This window comes from Phyllostomus hastatus, unplaced genomic scaffold (assembly GCF_019186645.2).
Source record: "Phyllostomus hastatus isolate PE091 unplaced genomic scaffold, TTU_PhHast_1.1 phas_contig_38, whole genome shotgun sequence".
Classification (NCBI taxonomy): domain Eukaryota; kingdom Metazoa; phylum Chordata; class Mammalia; order Chiroptera; family Phyllostomidae; genus Phyllostomus; species Phyllostomus hastatus.
In genome coordinates this window covers 24,071,749-24,094,104 of record NW_025333869.1, presented here as the reverse complement: position 1 = coordinate 24,094,104, position 22,356 = coordinate 24,071,749, and the positions used below count along the sequence as shown (strand labels likewise).

Here is a 22,356-nt window from a genome sequence, read left to right as displayed (position 1 = left end):
TGTTTCAGTTTTTGTAAACATTGATTTTTCAAATATACAATGTAACCCTGGCTGGTGTAGTTCAGTGGATTGAGCATGGGCTGCGAACCAAAGCATCGCAGGTTAGATTCCCAGTCGGGGCACATGCCTGGGTTATAGGCCACAGCCCCCAGCAACCGCACATTGATGTTTCTCTCTCTCTCTTTCTCCCTCCCTTCCCTCTCTAAAAATAAATAAATAAAATCTTTTAAAAAAAATATGCAATGTAGTAGTGTCCTCAGGTTGCCATACCAAAATGCCGTAGACTTGGTGGCTTAAAGAACAAAAATTTATTTTCTCTCAGTTTTAGAGGCTGGAAGTCTGAGATCAGGGTGCCAGCATGGTCAGGTTCTGGTAAGAACTGTACTAGCTTACAAATGGCCACCTCTCACAGTGGGGATTGGAAAGAACACTTACTCTTATAAAGCCCCAGTCCTATCAGATCAGGGCCCCACCTTCATGACCTCATTAACCTTAATGATCCTGTCTCCAGATAGTCACACTAGACATTAGAGCTTCAGCGTATAAATTGGGGAGAGAAAAACAGCAACATAATTCAGTCCAAAGCAGACATTATGAAGGAAATCAGTTTCCAATGAAATAAAATAATGTATAAAAATTTTATGTATAAGTTGTTTGAATTTTTCAGGAAATTGGGCTAAAGGAGGAATCTAATTCTTCATCATATTCTCAAAGAGGTCAATTATCCAAAAATATTAAGGAACAAACAATTGGTTTGCATAACTTTTACTCTTAACCATTGTTGCCTTCAGTGGAACAGGTCGTTTTTGTTCTCTTGAAATTTAAAGGCATGATTGAAAGTTTTCTCATGGATGTGTTATATGATTTCAGTCCTTAGGTTTTAGGACTTTAGATTTTAGGAAAAACAGGAAAAACTGTTAAAGCAGGCATTTTCATATATTCTCATTAAACCATGTGAGGTATTGGAATCCATGCATTATAGATAGGTAAGGACACTGAGGTATAGTTATATGGAGTAATGTGTCCAGGGATTCAAGGTGTCTCCTGTGGTAGAACTTGAGTACTACCAAATCTGAGATTCCAAAACCCCCAATTGTTCTGCATCACTGCACTGTACTTTAAGATTGTATTCCACTTTTCACCACCCAGAAATCAAAGTGGTCAAAGTTTAATGAAGTTACTTTCATAGCAGCGCCATCTTCTTAAAAAGAGAAAGGGGTTAGAGCACTATATTAGTACAGGGTTTCATTTTTACAAAAGCAAAATAAAACCTTTAATTCTCAGTAGAATGAGTACACAAATGGAAGGAAGGGAGGGGATGCCCTTTTACCTCACACAAATGCTTTTTAAAATTTATGAGAAATTAGTTTTATAAACTGATTTTAAAAGTACCAGAATTACAAAAGGTACATAGATTGTACAACTATTTCACATAAGACTAATAATGCTATATATTAAAAGATGATTTATGACTTTGTTTTCACAACTTTTATCATTTAAGCCTCATAATTATAACATCATAGTTTTTTACGTAGTTCTGCAGAGATTCAGCTGTACAAATACTAAATCACCTGAAATACACAATGAATATATAGTGGATTTGATTAAATTTAATTTGTACTACTAGTTATAAAGACCCCAAACAAGTGGATTTATCAAACTACTAAAGTTATGGTTATATGATTGAGTATTCTTATATTGGTATGAGAAGATATTTTCTATATAAATGTATGTTTCTCAAAATCAGTATTCTTCAAATGATGTTAATATGTGACAGGTTTTTCATATATTTTGAGTAATTTAAAGATGTCTTTATTTATTTTACATATTTAAATGAATTCTTCTGAGATTATTGTGATTCAAGCATTTTTTGTTTATACATGTTAATTATAAATTCCAATGATATATTTTGCCTTAAGTATAAAGAAGGGCTTTAATATCACCAAAATAATAGTTCATTCTATTAAAATTGTGTTCTCACTTTTGTCTAACATAACATAATTTAATAAAAAAAGCATATGGACTTTTGAAATGATATTTATAAGTATAAAAGTCATTATTAAAAATAAAATATTTGATTGTATTTAGGCATGAACTAGTAAAAAATCTGTAAGCTGACTATTGAGCACAATAAACTTTATTGAAGGACATAAAAGAAGACAGGGATAAATGAAGAGTTATACCATGTCAGTGCACATGTAGACAACAATGTGAAAGTTTGTCAGTTTCCCCCACATGAATTTATAAACTCAGTGCAATGCTGTCAAAATCCCAACAGGAATTCATGAACTTATTTAAAAATGTATATGAAAGAATAAAACTATACATGTAACTAAGATAAATTTGGAGTAGAAAAGAGGGAAAGGATTACCTAAACCACCTATTAAGATATATTTCTTAAACAATGATAATCAAAGTAAAGTATTGGTACAGGAAGGATTGTAGGATCAGATTAGAGAAACCTTGCAAATATGGAAATTTGACATGTGATATAATTAGCATTGTAAATGAGAAGATTGGGTAGACTCTTCAATCAGTGGTCCTGTTGCAATTGACTTCTTACCTCACAAAGTAAATTCCAGATGACAAATGTGGAACATAAAGTTCTAAAAGGTAAAAAGTTGGCCAAATTTACATCAGAAACTAAAAACATTGCTAACTATCTTAGCCTTTTTAAAAAAATTATAATATGGAAGAAAAAATCTCGGCTTTCAACTGATAAATAAATTGTATATTTAATAATAAAATTCTCCAAAGAACTTTAAGTGAATGATCTAGAAATATGATTCAATTTGAATAAATCTCAAAGCATTACTGAGTATAAAAACCAAGTTGTAGAAGGTTGTATACAATGCTACCATTTATGTAACGTCTAAATACATACAAAAATTATGCTGTATATTCAAGGTCTGTCCAGAGATATCCAGCCATGTAATATGAAAAATAGAGGCATTTATTGAAGAAGATACAAGAAACATTGTACATAGATAGAACAATGACACCTCTGTCCCCTTCAAAGTAGGCACCTTTGGACCTCACACAGTTCTCCCCATCACCATCACCTGCTTGGTCGTATTTTCCTGGATCTCATCAACTGCCTGAAATCTGTTCCCTTTCAAAGGTGATTTTAGTTTTGGGAAAAGCCAGAATTTGCAGGGTGCCAAGTCTGGACCATAGAGGGGCTGAATCACCTGGGTGATTTGATATTTTCCCAAAAGATTCTGCAGAAGACATGGTGCATGAAGGGGCACATTGTTGTAACAAAGCTGCCAGTCACCAGTTGCCCATAGCTGCAGCCTTCTGAATCATCTGAAAAGCTTCTGCAGAGGAATATTCAAGTTTAGCGCAACATTTGATGCAGATGTGTTGCTCTACTCGCTCAGCCATTTTGCATGTGACAGCCACACAGTACACGTGCTCACTCAACAGCATCTACCACCCCCACTGACGAGTACAGTGAAGTCCTCAGTTCATGCATGTGCATTCCAGTCCCCTCTCCTTGGCTGTCAGGTTACATTGATGTTGCACAAACCATTCTCATTATATTAACCATGGATGTACTTTTTCTGGGCAGACCTCATATGTATTTAATACTGTGTAGCAAATTATGGCAATATTTAGTGGTTTAAAACAATAAAAATCTTTAGTTATCTCATGTTTCTGTGGATTGGGAATTTAGGAACAGATTAACTGGGCAATTTGAAGTCTCATGGGGTTGCAATCCCATGTCAGCTAAGTCTACAATCATTTGAAGGCTTGACTGAGGCTGGAGGATCCAATTCTAAGGTAGCTTACTAATATAGTTGAGAAGTTGGTGCTAGCTCTTGGTGGGAGGCCTTACTTCTTTTCCATGTTGGCTTCTCCATAGGGGTGTCACATTGTCCTCATTTGGCTTCCCCCAGCACAAGTGATTCAAGAGAGCAGAACAGAAGCTACACTGTCTTTTATGGCATAGCTTCAGAAGTTACATACCATCTCATCTGCTGTATTCTGTTTATCCAGACCAGACATGATTTGATGTGGGATGGAACCACACAAGGATGTGAATACCTAGAGGCAAGGATTGTGTAGAGCTCTCTCAGAGGCTGGCTACCACAATACTTACTATATATTGTATCAATTATTTGAATGTGTGTGTGTGCATCTGTGTCTGTGTTTATGTATGTCTGCCTCTGTGTGTATGCATCATGGGTAGGAATGATAAACACAAAATACCGACTTCAGGATCATGGGGGAGGGGGGTTTGGAGAAAGAAAGATTACCTGATTCAGTGTGGCTAATGAGCAAGACTGAAATGAAGTGAGAAATTCAAATATAGTGTAGTTGATATAAGAGGCAGCAGTGACCTGGAATAAGATGGTGGTAGTAAAGCAAATTGGAGGAGTTAGAGATTTTAGAAAGTAGAATGAAAGGATGTGCTGACCGATTAAATATGATGAATATCATGTTCTGGCTCTAAGAGTTGATGTAAGAAACATCCAAACCTGTAGCAAATTTTTATGAGTTTATTTGAGCCAAACTAATGACAATTGCCAGGAAGCAAAATCTCAACAGTTTTAGAAAATTGCAGAGAATAGCAGTTTTGCCACTTTTATACATTTGAATAAAAGGAGGAGACACATCGAGGGTTATGTGCAATCTATTAATGGTAGATTAAGGAGGCAGGAGAATGCAAAGCAGAGAAATCTCTGGGATTGGATAAAAAGCAAAAAGGAGACACATGTATATTTTTGACATTGGTGTTTACAACATGGTAAATGTCACAGGCTGAGGCAAGTCTGTCCCAGCATGGTCTGGGATATGTGGATCCTTGACTTCGTGCCACAAAGATTTCAAGACATAAGTCCGGGTGATTTTGACAGTACATTTACTAAAGCTTGGGACAGTGAGACAAAGGAAAGGCATAGGATAGAAGAAGCAAGACGACAGCAACAAAACTGAGCCAAACAGAGCTGCTTTGACTCAGAAAAAAGGTTACAGAGGCAGAAGTGAGCCATGGTAGGGTTGCTTGGCTTGCTGAAAAGTCACAGAGGCAAAAGGAGGGCCCTTGGAGACTGAATCAGGGGGTTAACCTGAAATAAGCTGCCACTGCCCACTGCTCCCCTGGTTATAAGTCAGGTCCTTAGAGCTCAGGAGAAATAAAGTGAAAATACACATCTGAGGAAAAGGAGAGGGGCACAGGCATGCTCAAGGGAGAGCACACACTGTCATTCTTTGTCTTAAGGGTTTTTATCAATTTTCAGCAGGCAGGAATTTTAGGGGAGGTCTTAGTCAGAATATTCATCAGCTTTCCAGGTGTGTCCTGTAATATGCTTATGTGTCATTTCACACAGAAACATTTTTACTGACATGTCACCTAGAGCAAGGGACATAAAGGAAAGAATAAGTAAATGGGACTTCATCAAAATAAAAAGCTTCTGCACGGCTAAAGAAAACAGTATTAAAATAAAAAGAGAACCAACTGTATGGGAAAACATATTTGCCAATGATACCTCAGGCAAGGGTTTAATCTCTAAAATATATAAAGAATTTACACAACTTCACTCTAAGAAGACAAACAAACCAATTAAAAAATGGGCAAAGGACTTGAACAGACTTCTCCAAGGAGGACATATAGAGGATCCAGAGACACATGAAAAGATGCTCAATATTGCTAGCTATCGAAGACATGCAAATTAAAACCACAATGAGATACCACTTCACACCGGTCAGAATGGCCATCATAAACAAAGCAACCAACAACAAGTATTGGAGAGGTTGTGGAGAAAAGGGGACCCTAGTGCACTGTTGGTGGGATTGCAGACTGGTACAACCACTATAGAAAACAGTATGGAACTTCCTCAGAAAACTACAAATGAATCTGCCTTTTGATCCAGTGAGTCCACTGCTGAGATTATATCTGCTGAAGCACCAATCCAAAAGAACCTATGCACCCCAATGTTCATAGCAGCACAATTTACAATAGCCAAGTGCTGGAAGCAATCTAGGTGCCCATCAGTAAATGAATGGATCAAAAAACTGTGGTACATTTACACAATGGAATTCTATGCAGCAGAAAGAAAGAAGGAGGTCCTACCCTTTGCAGCAGCATGGATGGAGCTGGAAAGCATTATGCTAAGCGAAATAATCCAGGCAGCAAAAGACAAATACCGTATGATCTCACCTTTAACAGGAACCTAAACAACAAAACAAACAAACAAGCAAAATATAGCCAAAGACACTGAAATAGAGAACAGGCTGACAGTGATGAGAGGGGAGAGACAAGGGAATTTCAGGGGTGAATGGGAAGGGTTTACAGGAACAAATATAAAGAACACATGGACAAAAACTGGGGGGGGGTGGAAATGGGAGGGAGGTGGGGAGGGATGGGTGGGTGGGCTGGGATGGGAGTAAAGGACAAAAAACTACTTGAACAGTGATTAAAATAAAATTAGAAGAAAAATATGCTTATGTATCAGAACTAATGGTCTAATGGGGTTTGAGATCATTCTCTAGTCAGCTTCACTTCTATCTTGGATTTGTCTGGCTCTAATTGTTGTTGTTGCTGATTGTTGTTGTTTATTCCTGACTTCATTCATTCGTGGGTTTATCTGGCTCTAATGGCACTAATTGCATCTCTGTTTTCTGTCTTGCTGACAAGGATGATTTAAGCTACCAGCTCTTTGGGGAAAAGAGATGTAAACTTCCTGCTCTTAGGTGCCCTTGGGTAGGGAAGATAAGATCTGTTGATTTATTGCTTGGCTGCTAATTGCTCTACCATTGAACCATCTGTCTCAGTTTCCCCATTCCACTTTGCCAGGTAATTTCCTAGCTTCTTACTAAGCTGCCTCAATAAACACAGTGCAATAGAGATGGTATTTGGGCAACAAGATAACAATGAGGGGTTCTGTGGTCTCCAGCTCTGGTGCAGGCAGTTGTGTTTTAAAGCGTCTGGAAAAGATTACTCTAACATTTCAAAAATATGTTATCTTCGATGCCAAAAGACAGTAGACAGGCTCACTTAAGGTAGATTGAGCCATATCAAGGAAGCTACATGCCAGGGTGTGACTACCCACAGTGAATCACTTGTAGTTACTAGGAATTTTTATGTTCAGACCATCCTATGTGATGGTTACTTTCAAATCCTTGAGTTTCTAAGGACACCATGCAGGCCTCACCTGAGCTTGTCAGGTTTAATATGTGGACCCTTTTTCATCCACAGAGTAGTCAAGGATATCAGATGATTTTCTGGATTGGAAAATACTTATGTAATGATGGTATTAATTGACTGAGATGAAAACTGTCAGAGATGGGTGGTTTGAAATTAGTTTAATTTAGGATTTTTGAGCTTTGAGGTATGCCTGTGGGAAACCTAGTTGTCCAGCAGACAGTTAAATATAGGTTTGGGGCATCAGCATTTAGATAGTGGCCGACACTTTGGAAGGATATGAGATTGCCTACAACAGCAGTCCCCAGCCTTTTCAACACTAGGGACCAGGTTCATGGAAGACAATTTTTTCATAGACTAGGTAGGGAGGGCAGTTTCAGGATGGCTCAATTGTATTACTTTTATTATGCACTTTATATCTATTATTATTACATTGTAACATATAATGAAGTAATTATACAACTCACCACATGCTAGGACTAGCTTGTGGGCTTACCAAAATTGTGACTGAGACAAGTGCGCAGTGCAGGAAAGAGGCACGGACAGAAGTAGTAAATAAAATAATGGGTGGGCCACATGCAGACTAAAATAAGTGTATGATTCTGACTTAAAGCCTGCCACTGATGCAGCTTAATTGTCACTTGCCACTCACTGATAGGGTTTTGATATGAGTCTGCAAGCAGTGGATTTATTATGGTCTCTGTGCGGTCAAACCTCTTTGCTAATGAGGATCTGTATTTGCAGCCGCTCCCCAGCACTAACATCACCACCTCAGCTCCACCTCAGATCACCAGGCATTAGATCCTCATAAAGGAGCGCGGTCTAGATCCCTCCCATGTGCAGTTCACAGTAGGGTTCATGCTCCTGTGAGAATCTGATGCTGCCACTGATCTGACAGGAGGCAGAGCTCAGGTAGCAATGCAAGCCATGGGGACTGACTGTTCGCACACTCACCACTGCTCACCTCCTGTTGTGTGTCCCAGTTCCTAGAGAGTATGTGAATTGAGAAGCGTAGAGGTCTAGGACAAAGCACTTAGGAACTTATGGGATGAATACAGAAAGAAGAGCCTATAAAGGAAAATTAGAAGGTGTAAAAAGAAAGGTAAAAATAACCAGGAGTGTGGAAAAAGGAAAGCTTTTTATAAAGCGAGGGAGTGGTTAACATCATTAAATGCTGCTAAAACAAGTTAAGGGCTAAAATTATTACTTAATTTAGCAACCATTTAATGTCTTATGTGACCTGAGAGAAAACATTTTTTTTTTAGTCAAAAGATGAGATGAAAAGCCATTTTGCATTGGGTTGAACTGTGTGACCTTAGCACCATCATATAACCTGGCTTAACTTTATTCCTAGCTGTGAAAGAAGGGCATTAGTCTGTATGATTTCCCAGGCCCTTCCAACACTAAAATTCTGTGATTATATTTCACATTGCTGATGTAGAATATTACAAAAAAAGGGAAGAAAGAAACAGACAGTGACAAGACAGAAGCTACTGGAATCATCCATTGTATAAAGTTCAACTAAGTAGTTTGCAGAAAGTACTCCACATGTGCTTCCTTATTGTACCAGTTCCCTTTCTTAATAAGTCTTTATTATATATACAATCAAGTTCATAGATGGTATATTTTGGATATTTTACCCATTATTTTGAACACCACATACCCTACTATGAATTTTCATAAACATTTTTAACAATTAGCTAAATAACAAGCATTTGCGTTTTATGACATCTTTTATACTTGATGCCCCAGCTCCATTTTTAAAAAATTAATTCCTTCTTCTAACCCAAATGTCTGTTTACCATGCAGTTCTTTTAAACAGAAAAATTCCTTGTCTTTTTATTTTTATGCCTAGATCTGTTGTTATGTTCTGTCTCAGTATTGACATTGGGTGCCCCATATATTCTAGGTTTCTTTGAAGCACACTGCTGTAAAACATAAATTATTTCTTATTTTATTGAAATGGAAACCAAAGCAAAAGATTTTTAAACACCCAGCCCAAGTCACTTCATGAAATACACACTTAAAAAGAATATCTGTCTCCAGAGAATAGTAGCTGACAACTGCCCTTAGCTTGCAAATGCCCATTGTGACTTCACAACAGCCAGCAGTTATTTTATCTATTGTAAAACTGGGAAAACTTTGGTAATTGTCCTTTGTTGGCTGCAAACCAAGAAAACTAACATTTACATTACAATCTAGTGTGTGGAAAAGAAGGAGACCTGGGGATTTAATTCAAAAGCAGTATTAAATGAAGATTTATCAGTTCCAAAATGTGCTGTTCCCTGCAGAGTTTCTCAAAACTGTCAGTTTCCTCCCTTTGAAAAGTTTCATAATCTTCAAGGAAAAAGTTAAAGTAGGTGAGAAAGACTTTAATTTTTTCTTCTGATTTTGGCTCAGTTATTTTAAAACAGTAACCCCTAATCATTTAGCTGTGACACTTACCTCTTGGTGTTTTAGTGAAATTTTTCATACTTTATGTGTTTAAGACACATAGATTCCTATCTTTTATTTTTTTTCCCCAAGAGTCAATATTTTGTTTTCTTTGGGATAAACTAAGATTTCATTGGTAATTTTAAAATAATGTGTTATTTTAGTAAATTTACCTTTGGGCATTGTACAAGCTCTTTTTTTTTTTTTCTTTTGCACTTGTGAGCATTAGTGAATTCCCCTCTGTGTGGCTTCAAGCTGCCAACACACAGGCCCCACCAACACTCTTAATCTTCTCCTCAGCTCTTCTGCTGAAGAATTTGGCCTTCACAATGACAGGCTACTTTGGGAGCTTTCTCTCCCCCAGAACTTTGTCGTAGCCTGATCGCAGCACAACAATGATGGGAGTGGCTCCAGTCTTGTTTTTGACAGCATTTACCTGTGTCTGCTCACTGACCAAGGTCCACAGTTTATCAAGGCTGATGGTGGAGCAGAAGCTGTGGTTCCTCTTTAAGTGGCAATGCCTCATACCAACTTTCACAAAGTAACCTGGGAGACTACCTTGGCCTCCTGGGTGTTTCCTGTGCTTGCTGATGCAGCTGTGGCCATGGCTCATGTGGCCCTGCAGTTTCCAGGTCTTCCTCGGTCTGGATGGCATGTTGGTGGCCAAGATGCAAAAGGACAAACTCTTTTTTTTATTGTTCAATTATAGTTTTCTCAATTTTTCTCCCCATTGCTCTCCCCTGTCCCTCCCATACCCCCTCCCCTGCTCCCACAGTCAGTCCCTACCATGTTGTCCCTACCTGAACAGACACTTCTCCAAGGAGGACATAAAGTAGGTCCATAGACATATGAAAGAATGCTCAACATCACTAGCCATCAGAGAGGTTCAGATTAAAACCACAATGATATACCAATTCACACTAGTCAGAGTGACCATCATAAACAAATCAACAAACAACAAATGCTGTTGAGGTTGTAGAGAGAAGGGAACCCTAGTGCATTGTTGGTGGGAATACAGACTGATGGAGCCACTGTGGAAAACAGGATGGAATTTCCTCAGAAAAATAAAAATGGAACAGCCTTTTGATCCAGTGAGTCCACTGCTGGGAATATACCCTAAGAATCCTAAAACACCAATTCAAAAGAACCTATGTACCCCAATGTTCATAGCAGCACTATTTCTAATAACCAAGGGCTGGAAGGAGCTAAGTGCCCATCAGTAAATGAGTGGATCTAAAAACTGTGGTACATTTACACGATGGAATACTACCAGAAAGAAAGAAGGAGCTTGTACCCTTCACGACAGCATGTATGGAACTGGAGAGCTTTATGCTAAGTGAAATAACCCAGGTAGTGAAAGATAAATACCATATGATCTCACCTGTAAGTGGTACCTTATCTACAAAGCAATCAAGCGAGCAAGATAGAACCATAGACATGGAAATAAAGAACAAACTGACAGTGACCGGAGGGGAATGGGGTGAGTGATAACCGGGGAAAGAATGGGAAGGGGTAAGTCCATGTCTCTACGGTCAGTGAATATTTGGCAAAGCAGGTAGGAGCATAAAATGGATTAAAAATAGCCTCTTCAATAAATGTAGGAGATCTGGACAGGTACATGCAAAAAAAAAGAAACTAGACCACCAAATTACACCATACACCAAAATAAACCCAAGATGGATAAAAGACTTAAATATAAGTTGTGACACCATAAAAATCTAAAAGGAGAGCATAGGAAAATTTCAGATATCCCACGCAGAATACTTTCACCAATACATCTCCTAGGGCAAGGGATTTAAAGGAAAGAATACACAAATTGGACTACATCAAATTAAAAAACCTATCTTTTATTTAAATTCAACTGTCTGTTTTTTTGAAATCTGTGGCTTAATAGTTTTTTTCACATATAAAAAGGAAATAATTGAGGGGAAAAATACCAGGTGAACAAGTTACCATATTTTTCAGACTCTAAGACACACTTTCCACACGCGCTTCCCCCCCTCCAAATTTGGGAGGAGTAATGGTTGTTAATGCTGCTGTTGACTTCTGTTTACATTTACATTGGTGAAATATTATGTTATTTATCTTAATAAATATTTTACCATATTTTTTGCTTCAAAATTTTTTTCCTGTTTTCCTCCTCTAAAACCTACATATGTGTCTTATGGTCTGAAAAATATGGTAATCACTTAATTTTATGAACTCATCATTGCTGCCTGCAGAAGACATAGGAATATTCATTTTAGTGGCTCTGATGTTAAAAAAAACAATACTGGATTGCTAAGATTCTTTTAGAAATGATAAAGAAACTGAAATTCAAATATCTCTAGATACTGAAAATTTTAGTTTGTACATGCTGTGTATTAGGTTCATATTACTATCTCTGGCCTCTTCGTTAGAAACAGAGATCCCCTTTTGGAAGGAAAAAAGCAATGTGGATTTTTGACTTGGCTTCTTTTTAGTTTTTATGTAAAATTCAAATCATGTATTCACAAAGAATTAACTGCCATGGGAATTGCCATCCTACTGTCAACAACTAGAACACCAGACAAAATGTGTGAAACAACTATTTTTAGACATTGGACAACAGCACAGGATTGTGATCTCTGAGAGAAGAGAAACAAATTGGATTAACCCTATATTGTCCTAGCTCACAGCCTGAGGTTTTGGCTAAATTCTAAACCATAATACCAGGCCAGAACACCTTCCATGGAAAACAATTACTGGGAGCTGTAAAATGAATAATTCTCAGTGCTCATATAGGGCCAGAAGTCATTTGACTTCTCTCTAGCCAAAAGGAGAGACATCACTGAATACATGAACATTCAGTAGAGACTCCCAGAAGAGCCATACCTTGGAAGTGGGGCCAAATTGGCCCTCAGACAAAGGATTCTCTAGATCTGTCCTAATAAACCTTTGTAAAGACTTGAAAGTAACTTAACTGAACAAGATCCATCATTCAACAATATAAAATTAATAATTTCTAACCTCCAATCAAAGATTACCAGGAATATGAAGAAACAGGAAAAGAACCAGAATAATAAAAATCAGTCAGTTGAAATAGACCTATAAGTGATGAGAAGATGACATTAACAAATGAGGATTTTAAAATAGGTATTATAAATATGATCCTTACATTCAGAGAGGAGAAGGAAAACAAAAGCATAACATGAAGAGAAATAGAAGTTATAAAAATAAACAAATGTCCCTGGCCAGTGTGGCTCAGTTTTTTGGAGCATCACCCTGTAATGGAAAAGTTGCAGGTTTGATTCCCAGTCTGGACACATACCTAAGTTATGGATTCAATCCCTGGTCTGAACACATAGGATCCCTGGTCAAGTGCCTACGGAAGGCAGCCAGTTGATGCTTCTTTCTCACATTGATGCTCTGTCTTTCTCTTCCTCTGTCTAAAAGTAATGAAAATAAAATGTCCTCGGGTGAGGGTAAAAAAATTAAAAGTAGAAAAATGGAACTTCCAGAGATGAAAATTGTACCTGAAGTGGAAAACAGTGCAGATGGAACTAACAGCAGATTAAACACTGCTGAAGAAAATATCAGTGACATTGAAGCACGTAACAAAACTATCCAAAAGGAAGCTGACGGGGGAAAAAACTGGAAATATTGGGTTGGCCAGAAAGTCCATATGGTTTTTTTTTTTGTAAAATAAGAGATTTTTTCATTTTCTTGAATTTTATTGATTTGGATATTTTTAATATGTTGGGTATCTCCCATGTGGTATCACATTGATTGTTCTCAGTTAATACCTCGATTGATCACTATAAACTTCAACTGGTCTACCCAACCATGGAGCATCGTCCAGCGAGAAATCTCCAGCACAAAACCTTGCAAACCACTTTTGACACATTCAATCAGTCATAGCACCTTCTCCATACACTGTACAAATCTTTTTCGTGTTTCAGTTGTGTTTTTGCCTTTCTTGAAATAATAAAACATAATATGCTGAAAATGTTTTATACTTTCTTCCATCTTCAATATTAAAATGGCTACACAAAAATTCACCAATTTTGATAAGTATGTTTAATGCACACTGATATGACAGCTGTCACAATACAATCTAACAAAATTGTTTCAAATGAAGTTAAAGACAACTAAAGAGCTGTGGTGAGCCCTGGCTGGCGTAGCTCAGTGGATTGAGCTCAGGCTGTGAATCAAAGTGTCGCAGGTTTGATTCCCAGTCAGGGCACATGCCTGGGTTGCAGGCCACGGCCCCCAGCAACCACACATTGATGTTTCTGTTTCTCTCTCTTTCTCCCTCCTTTCCCTCTCTAAAAATAAATAAATAAAATCTTTAAAAAAAAATGTGGTACATTTACACAATGGAGTATCGTGTGGCCATAAAAAAAAGAAGGAACTCTTACCCTTTGCAACAGCATGGGTAGACCTGGAGATTATTATGCTAAGTGAGATAAGCCAGTCAGAGAAAGACAAATACCATATGATCTCACTTATATGTGGAATATAATGAACAAAATAAACTGATAAACAAAATAGAAGGAACAATGGTTACATGGAAGACACTACAGCTCTCAGAGGGAGGGGCGTTGGGAGACTGGATGAAAGAAGGTAAAGAGATTAACAAAAAAAACCATATATACATAACACATAGAAACAGATAGCAGTGTGGTGATAGCCAGAGGGAATGAGGGGTAGGAGATAGGTGGAAGTGGACAAAGGTAGAGGAAATGGATGGAAAGAGACTTCACTTGGGGTGAACAGAGCACAGTGCAGTGTGCAGATGATGTTTTGTTTAGTTGTACTTGAAACCTGTGTGGTTTTGCAAACTAATGTCACCTCAAAAAATCCAATTGAAGAAAAAGACGCCTTCAGCATAAAAAAAAATTGAATGAACTAGTAATGTATGCAATGAATCTCAAAATCATTATGCTGAGAGAAAGAATCCAGGTTAAAAAGTATACATAAGCCCTGGCTAGTGTGGCTTAGTGGGTTGAGTGCCGGCCTGTGAACCAAAGGGTGGCTGGTGTGATTCCCAGTCAGGGTACATGCCTGGTTGCAGGCCAGGTCCCCAGTAAGGGCACTCAAGAGGCAACTGCACATTCGTGTTTCTCTCCCGCTCTTTCTCCCTCCCTTCCCCTCTGTCTGAAAATAATTTTTTTTTATAAATGTACATAATATATGATTCTGGTGGTATGAAACTGTACAAAAACAAATTATCTGTGGTGACAAAAATTGAAACAGTGGTTACTAAGGAAATAACTGGGGCGGGGCTCAGGGAATTTTGATTATTGTGTCAAGATTCATCAAACACCCATTTAAAATAAGAGTGTATTTTGTTATTTATAAATTATGCCTTAATAAGGGTTGTTTTAAAAATTTAAGTCATGAAAGAATTTAGTGTACATCTTTTTGTATACATTGTAAACCTTATAAATTGCTAGAATAGGTAAGGAAGTAAGAAGTAAATGACTATGGAAAGTTTGAAGCATCTGTGATCATTATAGAATGTGCCTTTTGATTCTTTAAAAAGGCTAATAAAGCAATATAAGCACTATGTATCAATCAGTATGATAAGTGTTTTAAATGGTTTATTTTATACCTTACAACAAGTCTATCAAGTTATTTTATATATATATAAAAGTGAGGCTCAGAGAAGTTATGTAATATGTCCAAAGTTAACAGCCAGAATTCCAGTCCAGATTGGACTCTAAAGCATCTTTTCTTCCTTAATGCTACCTTATCTTGAAATGCTTCATTGCTTATGTAAAAAATTCTGGTTCAAAATTAATTTATTTTTAAAAATTCATTTGCAAATTAGTACTTTGAAAGAGTTATTCTGACATTTGTTTTAATGACAGGCTCTGCAAATTAAGACTATTGAGGAAAAAAATAAGGAATTCAGAGCCATACTGTTGTGGAAAGTCTTTTCAGTTGTGTAGCTTATAATAATATTACTAACTTACTAACTTTTGTTAGAAAATCCCAAATAGTTAATCTTTGGCTTCTCACTTACCTCAGGAAGATGTTCAGGAGAGCATAAAAGGAACCATTTTTTATTATATCATAATGTGTCCATATTGTATAAGAGAATGCTTACTTATTAAGCACCTTGGATATAATACTGCATTATACATATGAGTGACTATCCTTGAGTAAGAGTCTCACTTATTGGTATACTTCAAGATGTCATTCATTCCCCACAGCTTCTTTTTTTTTTTTTTTTAATTTTTGTTTGTCGATGTGAGAGAGAAACATTGACCAGTTGCCACCTGTACACACACACCTCAACCAGGCATCGAATCTGTAACCTTTGGGTGTATGGGACAGTGCTCCAACCAACTGAAACACCCAACCGTGGCTCTCCAGAGCTCCTGGACAGCTCTGGCTCTGATGAGCCACCTCCTGTAGATAATGGAGTCACCTAGCAATCGCTGGCTACTTAATAAAATCTTACTAAATGGAATCCAGTCAAGTTCTTCAGCAATACCAAGAACTTTACCTCAGATTCCCAAGAAAGCCTCTCCTGAATCCACTTAGAAGATAATCCTTTACATATTTTTGTTTTTCTGAAAAGTGAGTTGTATGATTCATATGATCTCCCATAGGTTAATAAAGGACATATTTATAAACCTTTGAAAACATTTTAAACCATTACTAATAATAATAGATCCCATGTAAGAATGGTAATAATATAGTTGTAACGTATAATGAAATCTAACTTTCATATGACTGTTGCTCTTTTCCATTCAGATGTGACAGTGGTATATCAAAATGGGTTACCTGTGATATCTGTGAGGCTACCATCCCGGCGTGAACGCTGCCAGTTCACACTCAAACCTATCTCAGACTCTGTTGGTGTGTTTTTACGACAACTACAAGAAGAGGATCGGGGAATTGACAGAGTTGCAGTTTATTCACCAGGTACAGTCACACCTTCATTGCTAATTCTCACCCATTCTTTCCCCCCAAACCACCCACACACATACACACGTAGCTGCAAAAGAGTCCCTTACTCTTAACTTTCTTTGCTTAGCCAGTGTCAGGAGAAAAAGTGATTTCTCTCCCATTGATTCTCAGAGTATAACTATTCAGTTTTAACAAATGTATATACATGAGGAGTCTCATCAAAAGCAACTCACATATAATGCCATAGGCATTTTATATTATTTAGACCCTCTATCATTACCTTAGGCATAGAATAAATTTTTCCAGTGGTTGAGCACTCATCTCTGGAGATATGAAATATTAGTACCTCTTTAGATTTTCTTATGGCATTCACATAAAAGTTTACCAAAATAAAAACATATTATTTTAAAAAATTAAAAGTAAGGCACTAAAAATTCCCATTTGACATGATACCCATTTCATTTATTTATTTTTAAGTGCCTTACCTTTTTCCCCATTTTTACTTTATAACATTTTAAATCTACGGAAAACTTAAAAGGCTAATACAGTAAGTACCCACTTACCCTTCACTTGAATTTACCAATTGTTAACAATTTTCCATGTTTCCATGCTCTAAATATTATAAATGTACTTAATATTCAGCTCATCTAGTAATATAATTAGTAGACCAGTTTGGTGTACCTTGCTAACCTAGCATTCATCCCTAACGAATTATTGGCATCTAATCAGCAACCATACTGAAAAGTACCATATATTAGAATATACTGATTTTTTTTACTGAACCACCTTCCGTCATAGACAAATGTAAGATGTCCCAGTGACACTAGATTTCCAAATGAAATTTAAAAGAGATAGAACTTTTGAAATCTATTTTGAGAATTACTTGTTCCTGACCATTCCTAAATAATTATGACCATATGACAGGTTTAAATTTTCACATTAAATTTTTTTTCACAGATGGTGTTCGAGTTGCTGCCTCAACAGGGATAGACCTCCTCCTCCTTGATGACTTTAAGCTGGTCATTAATGACTTAACGTATCATGTCCGACCACCAAAGAGAGGTAAAATGTAACCCTGAAAAGGTCAGAGGAATGTGAGAAGGGCTTCTGGAAAAAACTTAACTTCTCCCTGGATAACCTTGAGAAATAGACGATATTCAAAGAACACTGAAAGATTTATAGACAGACTCGTTTCAGTTGAAGAACTCATCGAGTGCCTGGCACTTGGCTAGTACATTGACTGAAACTTAAATTCTGCCTAGACATCAGAAAGCTTATTACCTGATTCTGTCACTGTTTCACGTAAATGAATGTTCTACATAACTTCAGCTTAGTGCCTTCCCTCCATAAAGGCTAAAAGTCATATTGTTTTAATAACATTATAGGGGGAATCTTTTAAAAATAAATTATGGACTTCCCTGTCCTATTAAATATTTATAATAGGAATTAATCCTTTTTAAATTTATTTATTTTTTTATTGTTCAGTTACATTTGTCCCCATCCCCTCCCCCCCATTGCTCTCCCCTACAATCCTTTTTTGTTGTTGTTGGCTCTGGGTCATCAGCTGGAAGTCCATTATTACACAATAATAGTCCTTAGGAACTTCTGACGTGTGTACATGCTTTTATACAGAAAAGTCAGGTACTTGCCTCAGGAGTAAATTTTAAGAGGGTGGCCAAAAACTTAGTAATCAAAATAAATAATATTTTAATGCACCATTTAAAAAAACAAAGTTAATTTAAAAAACATGGTGAACAAAATATCAATATTTTAAATAAAGGTACAGTGTTGCTGATTTTTCTTTGTACCCCAGGCTCCAATATGGCTCTGTACAGTACTGATGCTAAATAGCCCTCTAAAATAGCATTTTGAGTTATGCCTTCTTTTTAATCACTTTTCTCTCTTTGGCCTTGATATTTATTGTCACTGACTGCTATTCTTAATGTTCCTTCCACCACCACTATCCCTCTATCAGCCTACTAGGACATCCCCATTTTTCAATTCTGCTTTTTAGAATTGTCTAATACAGAAAAAGGTCTGAGTAAAAATGTAAGCATTGATTACCTCCAAAGTCTGGTCCACATCTACCTTTAAAACTTTCCTCTTGCCCTGGCTGGTGTGGCTCAGTGTATTGAGTGCCAACCTGCGAACCAAAGGGTCACTGGTTCAATTCCCAGTCAGGGCACATGCCTGGGTTGTGAACCAGGTTCCCAGTATGGGGCGCACACCAAGCAACTATACATTGATGTTTCTCTCCCTCTCTTTCTCTTTCTAGAAATAGATAAAATCTTTAAAAAAAAAAAAAAAAACCTTTTACATGTTGCCTACTTTTCTTCCACCCTGTATTCCTTTGCTCTATCCTAAACTATGCCCTGTCAGTGTTTACTCATCTTTCCTCTGCTTAAGATGCCTTCCTCCTTTTTTCCTAACCTCCTGCCCAATTGTCAATGTCAGCTCTCCTATGAAGCCTTAATGATGCTATTTATTCTTTCTTCAACTCCCAGCCAACCAGAAGTGAGTAGTCTTTTTTCTGAGTTATTATTCCTTCCTTTGTAAATGCTGTGAGGGAAGGCCCTATGATACTGTAATCCCCATTGACTCAGGTGGTCTTTCTATTTGAGTGAATTAAATGAGTTTGTAGCATTTTGATTTTTCAAAGGCCAGATTCTCTTCATGTTCAAGCTAATTGAGACAGAACTAGCTAAAAAACACACACACACAGAAAAAGATAGTAAGGATGCAAAAATGTCCTTTAAAATACTAAGGCATTCCTGATTCAGATTTTATTAAGTTGGAATAGTTGAACATGTAGACCAGGAATTGTTAGCTGTATGTTAGCTATACCTATATGTTTTTCTTCTCTGATTTTTGTGCTAGAAGTTCTCTTTAAAATAATAGAAGTACTGGTTTGTTTTATTCTGTTTTTGTTGTGTTCTTTAAATTTGTTCTTTTTTTCTCCCAGCTTTATTAACATACAACATTGTGTGAGTTTTAGGTGTGCAGTATAATGGATTGATACACTTATATGTGTTGTGAAATGATCACCACAATAGGGTTAGTTAAATGCCTCCATCACCTAATAAAATTATCTTGCTTTCTTGTGGTCAGAACATGTAAGATTTACTCTCTTAGCAGCTTTCAAGTATATATACATCATAGTATTTTTAACTACAGTCACCTTGTTGTACATTAGATCCTTAAAACATACTCATCTTATAATTGGAAGCATGGCACCCTTTGGTTGACATAGAACTACCACAGGATCCAGTCATTTTACTTTTGGGAGAAAATGAAATCAAGATCTCAAAGAGACAGCTGCACTCTCATGTTCATTGCAGCATTATTCACAATAGCCAAGATATGGAAACAAACAGCCTCAGTGTCCATGTATGGATAAATGGATAAAGAAGATGTAGTATATACATATGAGGTTTGTCTGGGGAAAGCCCAACTTGTTAGTATAACAAGAATGGTTTGTGTGACATCGATGTAACCTGGCAGCCAAGGAGAGTGGATTGGAATGTGCATGTGTGAACAATGACGACTTCACTGTATTAGTCAGTGGGGGCCTTTGAGTGAGCATGTGTACTGTGTGGCTGTGGGATTCAAAATGACTGAGTAGAGCAATGCATCAGAAAATTTGCATCAAATTTCTGTTAAGCTTGAACATTCCTCTGCAGAAACTTATTCAGATGATTCAGAAGGTAGCAGCTATGGGCAACTGTTGATTGACAACTTCATCACGACAGTGTGCCCACTCATGCATCATATCTGATGCAGAGTTTCTTGGCAAAACATTAAATCACCCAAGTGACTCATTCCCCCTACAGCCCAGATTTGGCACCCTGCGACTCCTGGCTTTTCCCAAAACTAAAATCACCTTTGAAAGGGAGGAGATTTCAGACCATGGATGAGATTCAGGAAAATACAGCAGGGCAGCTGATGGCAATTTGGAGAAGTATGGAAGGTCCCAAGGTGCCTGCTTTGAAGGGAAGTGAGGCGTCATTGTCCTGTGTACAACATTTCTTGTATCTTGTATCTTCTTCAATAAATGTCTCTTTTTCATATTTTATGGCTGGATACCTTCTGGACAGACCTCGTACAGTAGAATATACATTTAGCCATGAGAAGGAAAGAATCCTGCCATTTCTGAAATAATGAACCTGGAGGGCATCATACTCAGTTGTTTTGTGTGTATGTGAATGAAAGAGTTTGTTCTATTTAGACTTTCAGTTGTATTAGTAAAATTTTTAAGTTGACTAATGTATTGCTATATAAAGTTTAACAATGAGGAAAGTTAAGATATGAGCTTCCATATATTGTGTTATCATAAACTAGAAGTATTTTAATCAGTGAATGATTTCAACCATCTTGTCTAATACTATGTTGTTAAAACAGAAATGAATGTTTTAGTTTTTAAAATAGAACTACTCCCAACAAACAAGCAAAATATAACCAAAGACGCTGAAATTGAAAACAGGCTGACAGTGACCAGAGGGGAGAGGGGAGGGAATTTCAGGGAAAGGGGGGAAGGGTTTGAAGGAACCAGTATAAAGGACACATGGGCAATAATAGGGGGGGCGGGTGGAGACAGGAGAGGGGGGGAGGGGTGGGGGGGTGGGCTGGGATGGGGGTAAAGGGCAGAAAACTACTTGAACAACAAAACAAAACAGAACAAGGCTACTCCCAAGTTGAATAAGGAAAGTAAAGTTAGAAATTGAAAAGAGAAGAAATTATATTTCATTCCTTGGTAATCAATTTAGCAGCCTAACAATTCTGCTTTAAATATTTCAGAACTGTGGAATATCTACCCAGCTTCCCTATAAATCAACTAGAATGTAAAGTTTGCAAGGGTCAAAAGTCTGTAATTCATGGAATAATTGTAAATTAAAGTGTGAAATTTGGTAAACTCAATAGCAGCATTGATGTAGAATTTTTAAAAACCTTTTTAATATTAAATTCACACATGAAAGCATTCTCAGCTCTGTTAATTAGCCATTGAGAGATTGTGCCATTAGATACCCTCTCTCACAGAACTCAGACAGTACTGTTTCAAGTCCATTAACATTTCATTTTCCCCACCTTTTACAGCATAGTAAAGACAATTTTTTTTCTCTTGATAAAATGTAAAATAGGTTTTAATTTTGTTTCCACCGTGTTATCTTCCTCTCCCTGTCTGAGGAATATACCTCTGGCATCCAGGTTACCAACTTTTTCAGTTGCATGGAGTATGAGAACAGGTTGAATTTCTGTACTTAAGAGGGAGACCAGTCACCTGGATGAGTAAGCAGATTTCTCTTCCCCTCATTGTAACTCTTTTTAGTGAAAAGAAAAAAAATTAAAGGCACTAGGTTTGGGATTTCAGATAATAAGGAGGAACACTGGGATTTTATATGTACACGGAGCAGACGGAACAAATCTGTTTTGTCTGATAGAAATAGTTAATGAATAAAATAGTTAATGAAGAAAACTTTTCCAGGACCGTTGTTTTTTTAACTCACTTCTTACCCCTTTTAGCTTTCACATCCCCCTCCTATTTTTCTTTTCCCTTTTTATGAATAGCAGTTTAGAACTAACAGTGTCCTACCAGTGCTGTGTACTAGTAATCCTGAACTTCTCACACTTCCTACAGGCACTAGGCTGGAGGGCTCATTCACATAGGATCTAATATAGCCACATTTTATGTTTCCATAGGATTGGCAGTCCATAGGTATTACGGACCTTTTAGTATATACAGCTCTTACACCTAACCCCAAAACTGGAGGGAAGAGGCAGGAAAAAAACTGAAATAGAACCAGGGAGCAGGTCAAAGCAGTAAAGCTAGTTTCAAGCTCCATTGCCTTCCTTTGCTTACTGTTAGCTGTACATGGCTAGACTCCCTCTGACCACTGCAA

The 22,356-nt window shown here is 37.2% G+C and overlaps 1 protein-coding gene and 1 pseudogene across 4 annotated transcripts in view; one reads left to right on the top strand and one right to left on the bottom strand.

Annotated features, from left to right (window-relative positions):
• Positions 1-22,356, top strand: part of MCU (mitochondrial calcium uniporter) — a 224,492-nt gene that overhangs the window by 181,866 nt on the left and 20,270 nt on the right. For all 4 annotated transcript variants that reach the window (XM_045842343.1, XM_045842342.1, XM_045842345.1 and 1 more), the window contains 2 exons: positions 16,307-16,477; positions 17,420-17,524. In XM_045842343.1, coding sequence (XP_045698299.1) covers positions 16,307-16,477; positions 17,420-17,524 — 276 coding nt within the window. The remainder of the gene's footprint in view (positions 1-16,306; positions 16,478-17,419; positions 17,525-22,356) is intronic.
• LOC123821055 lies at positions 9,831-10,235 on the bottom strand (annotated as a pseudogene).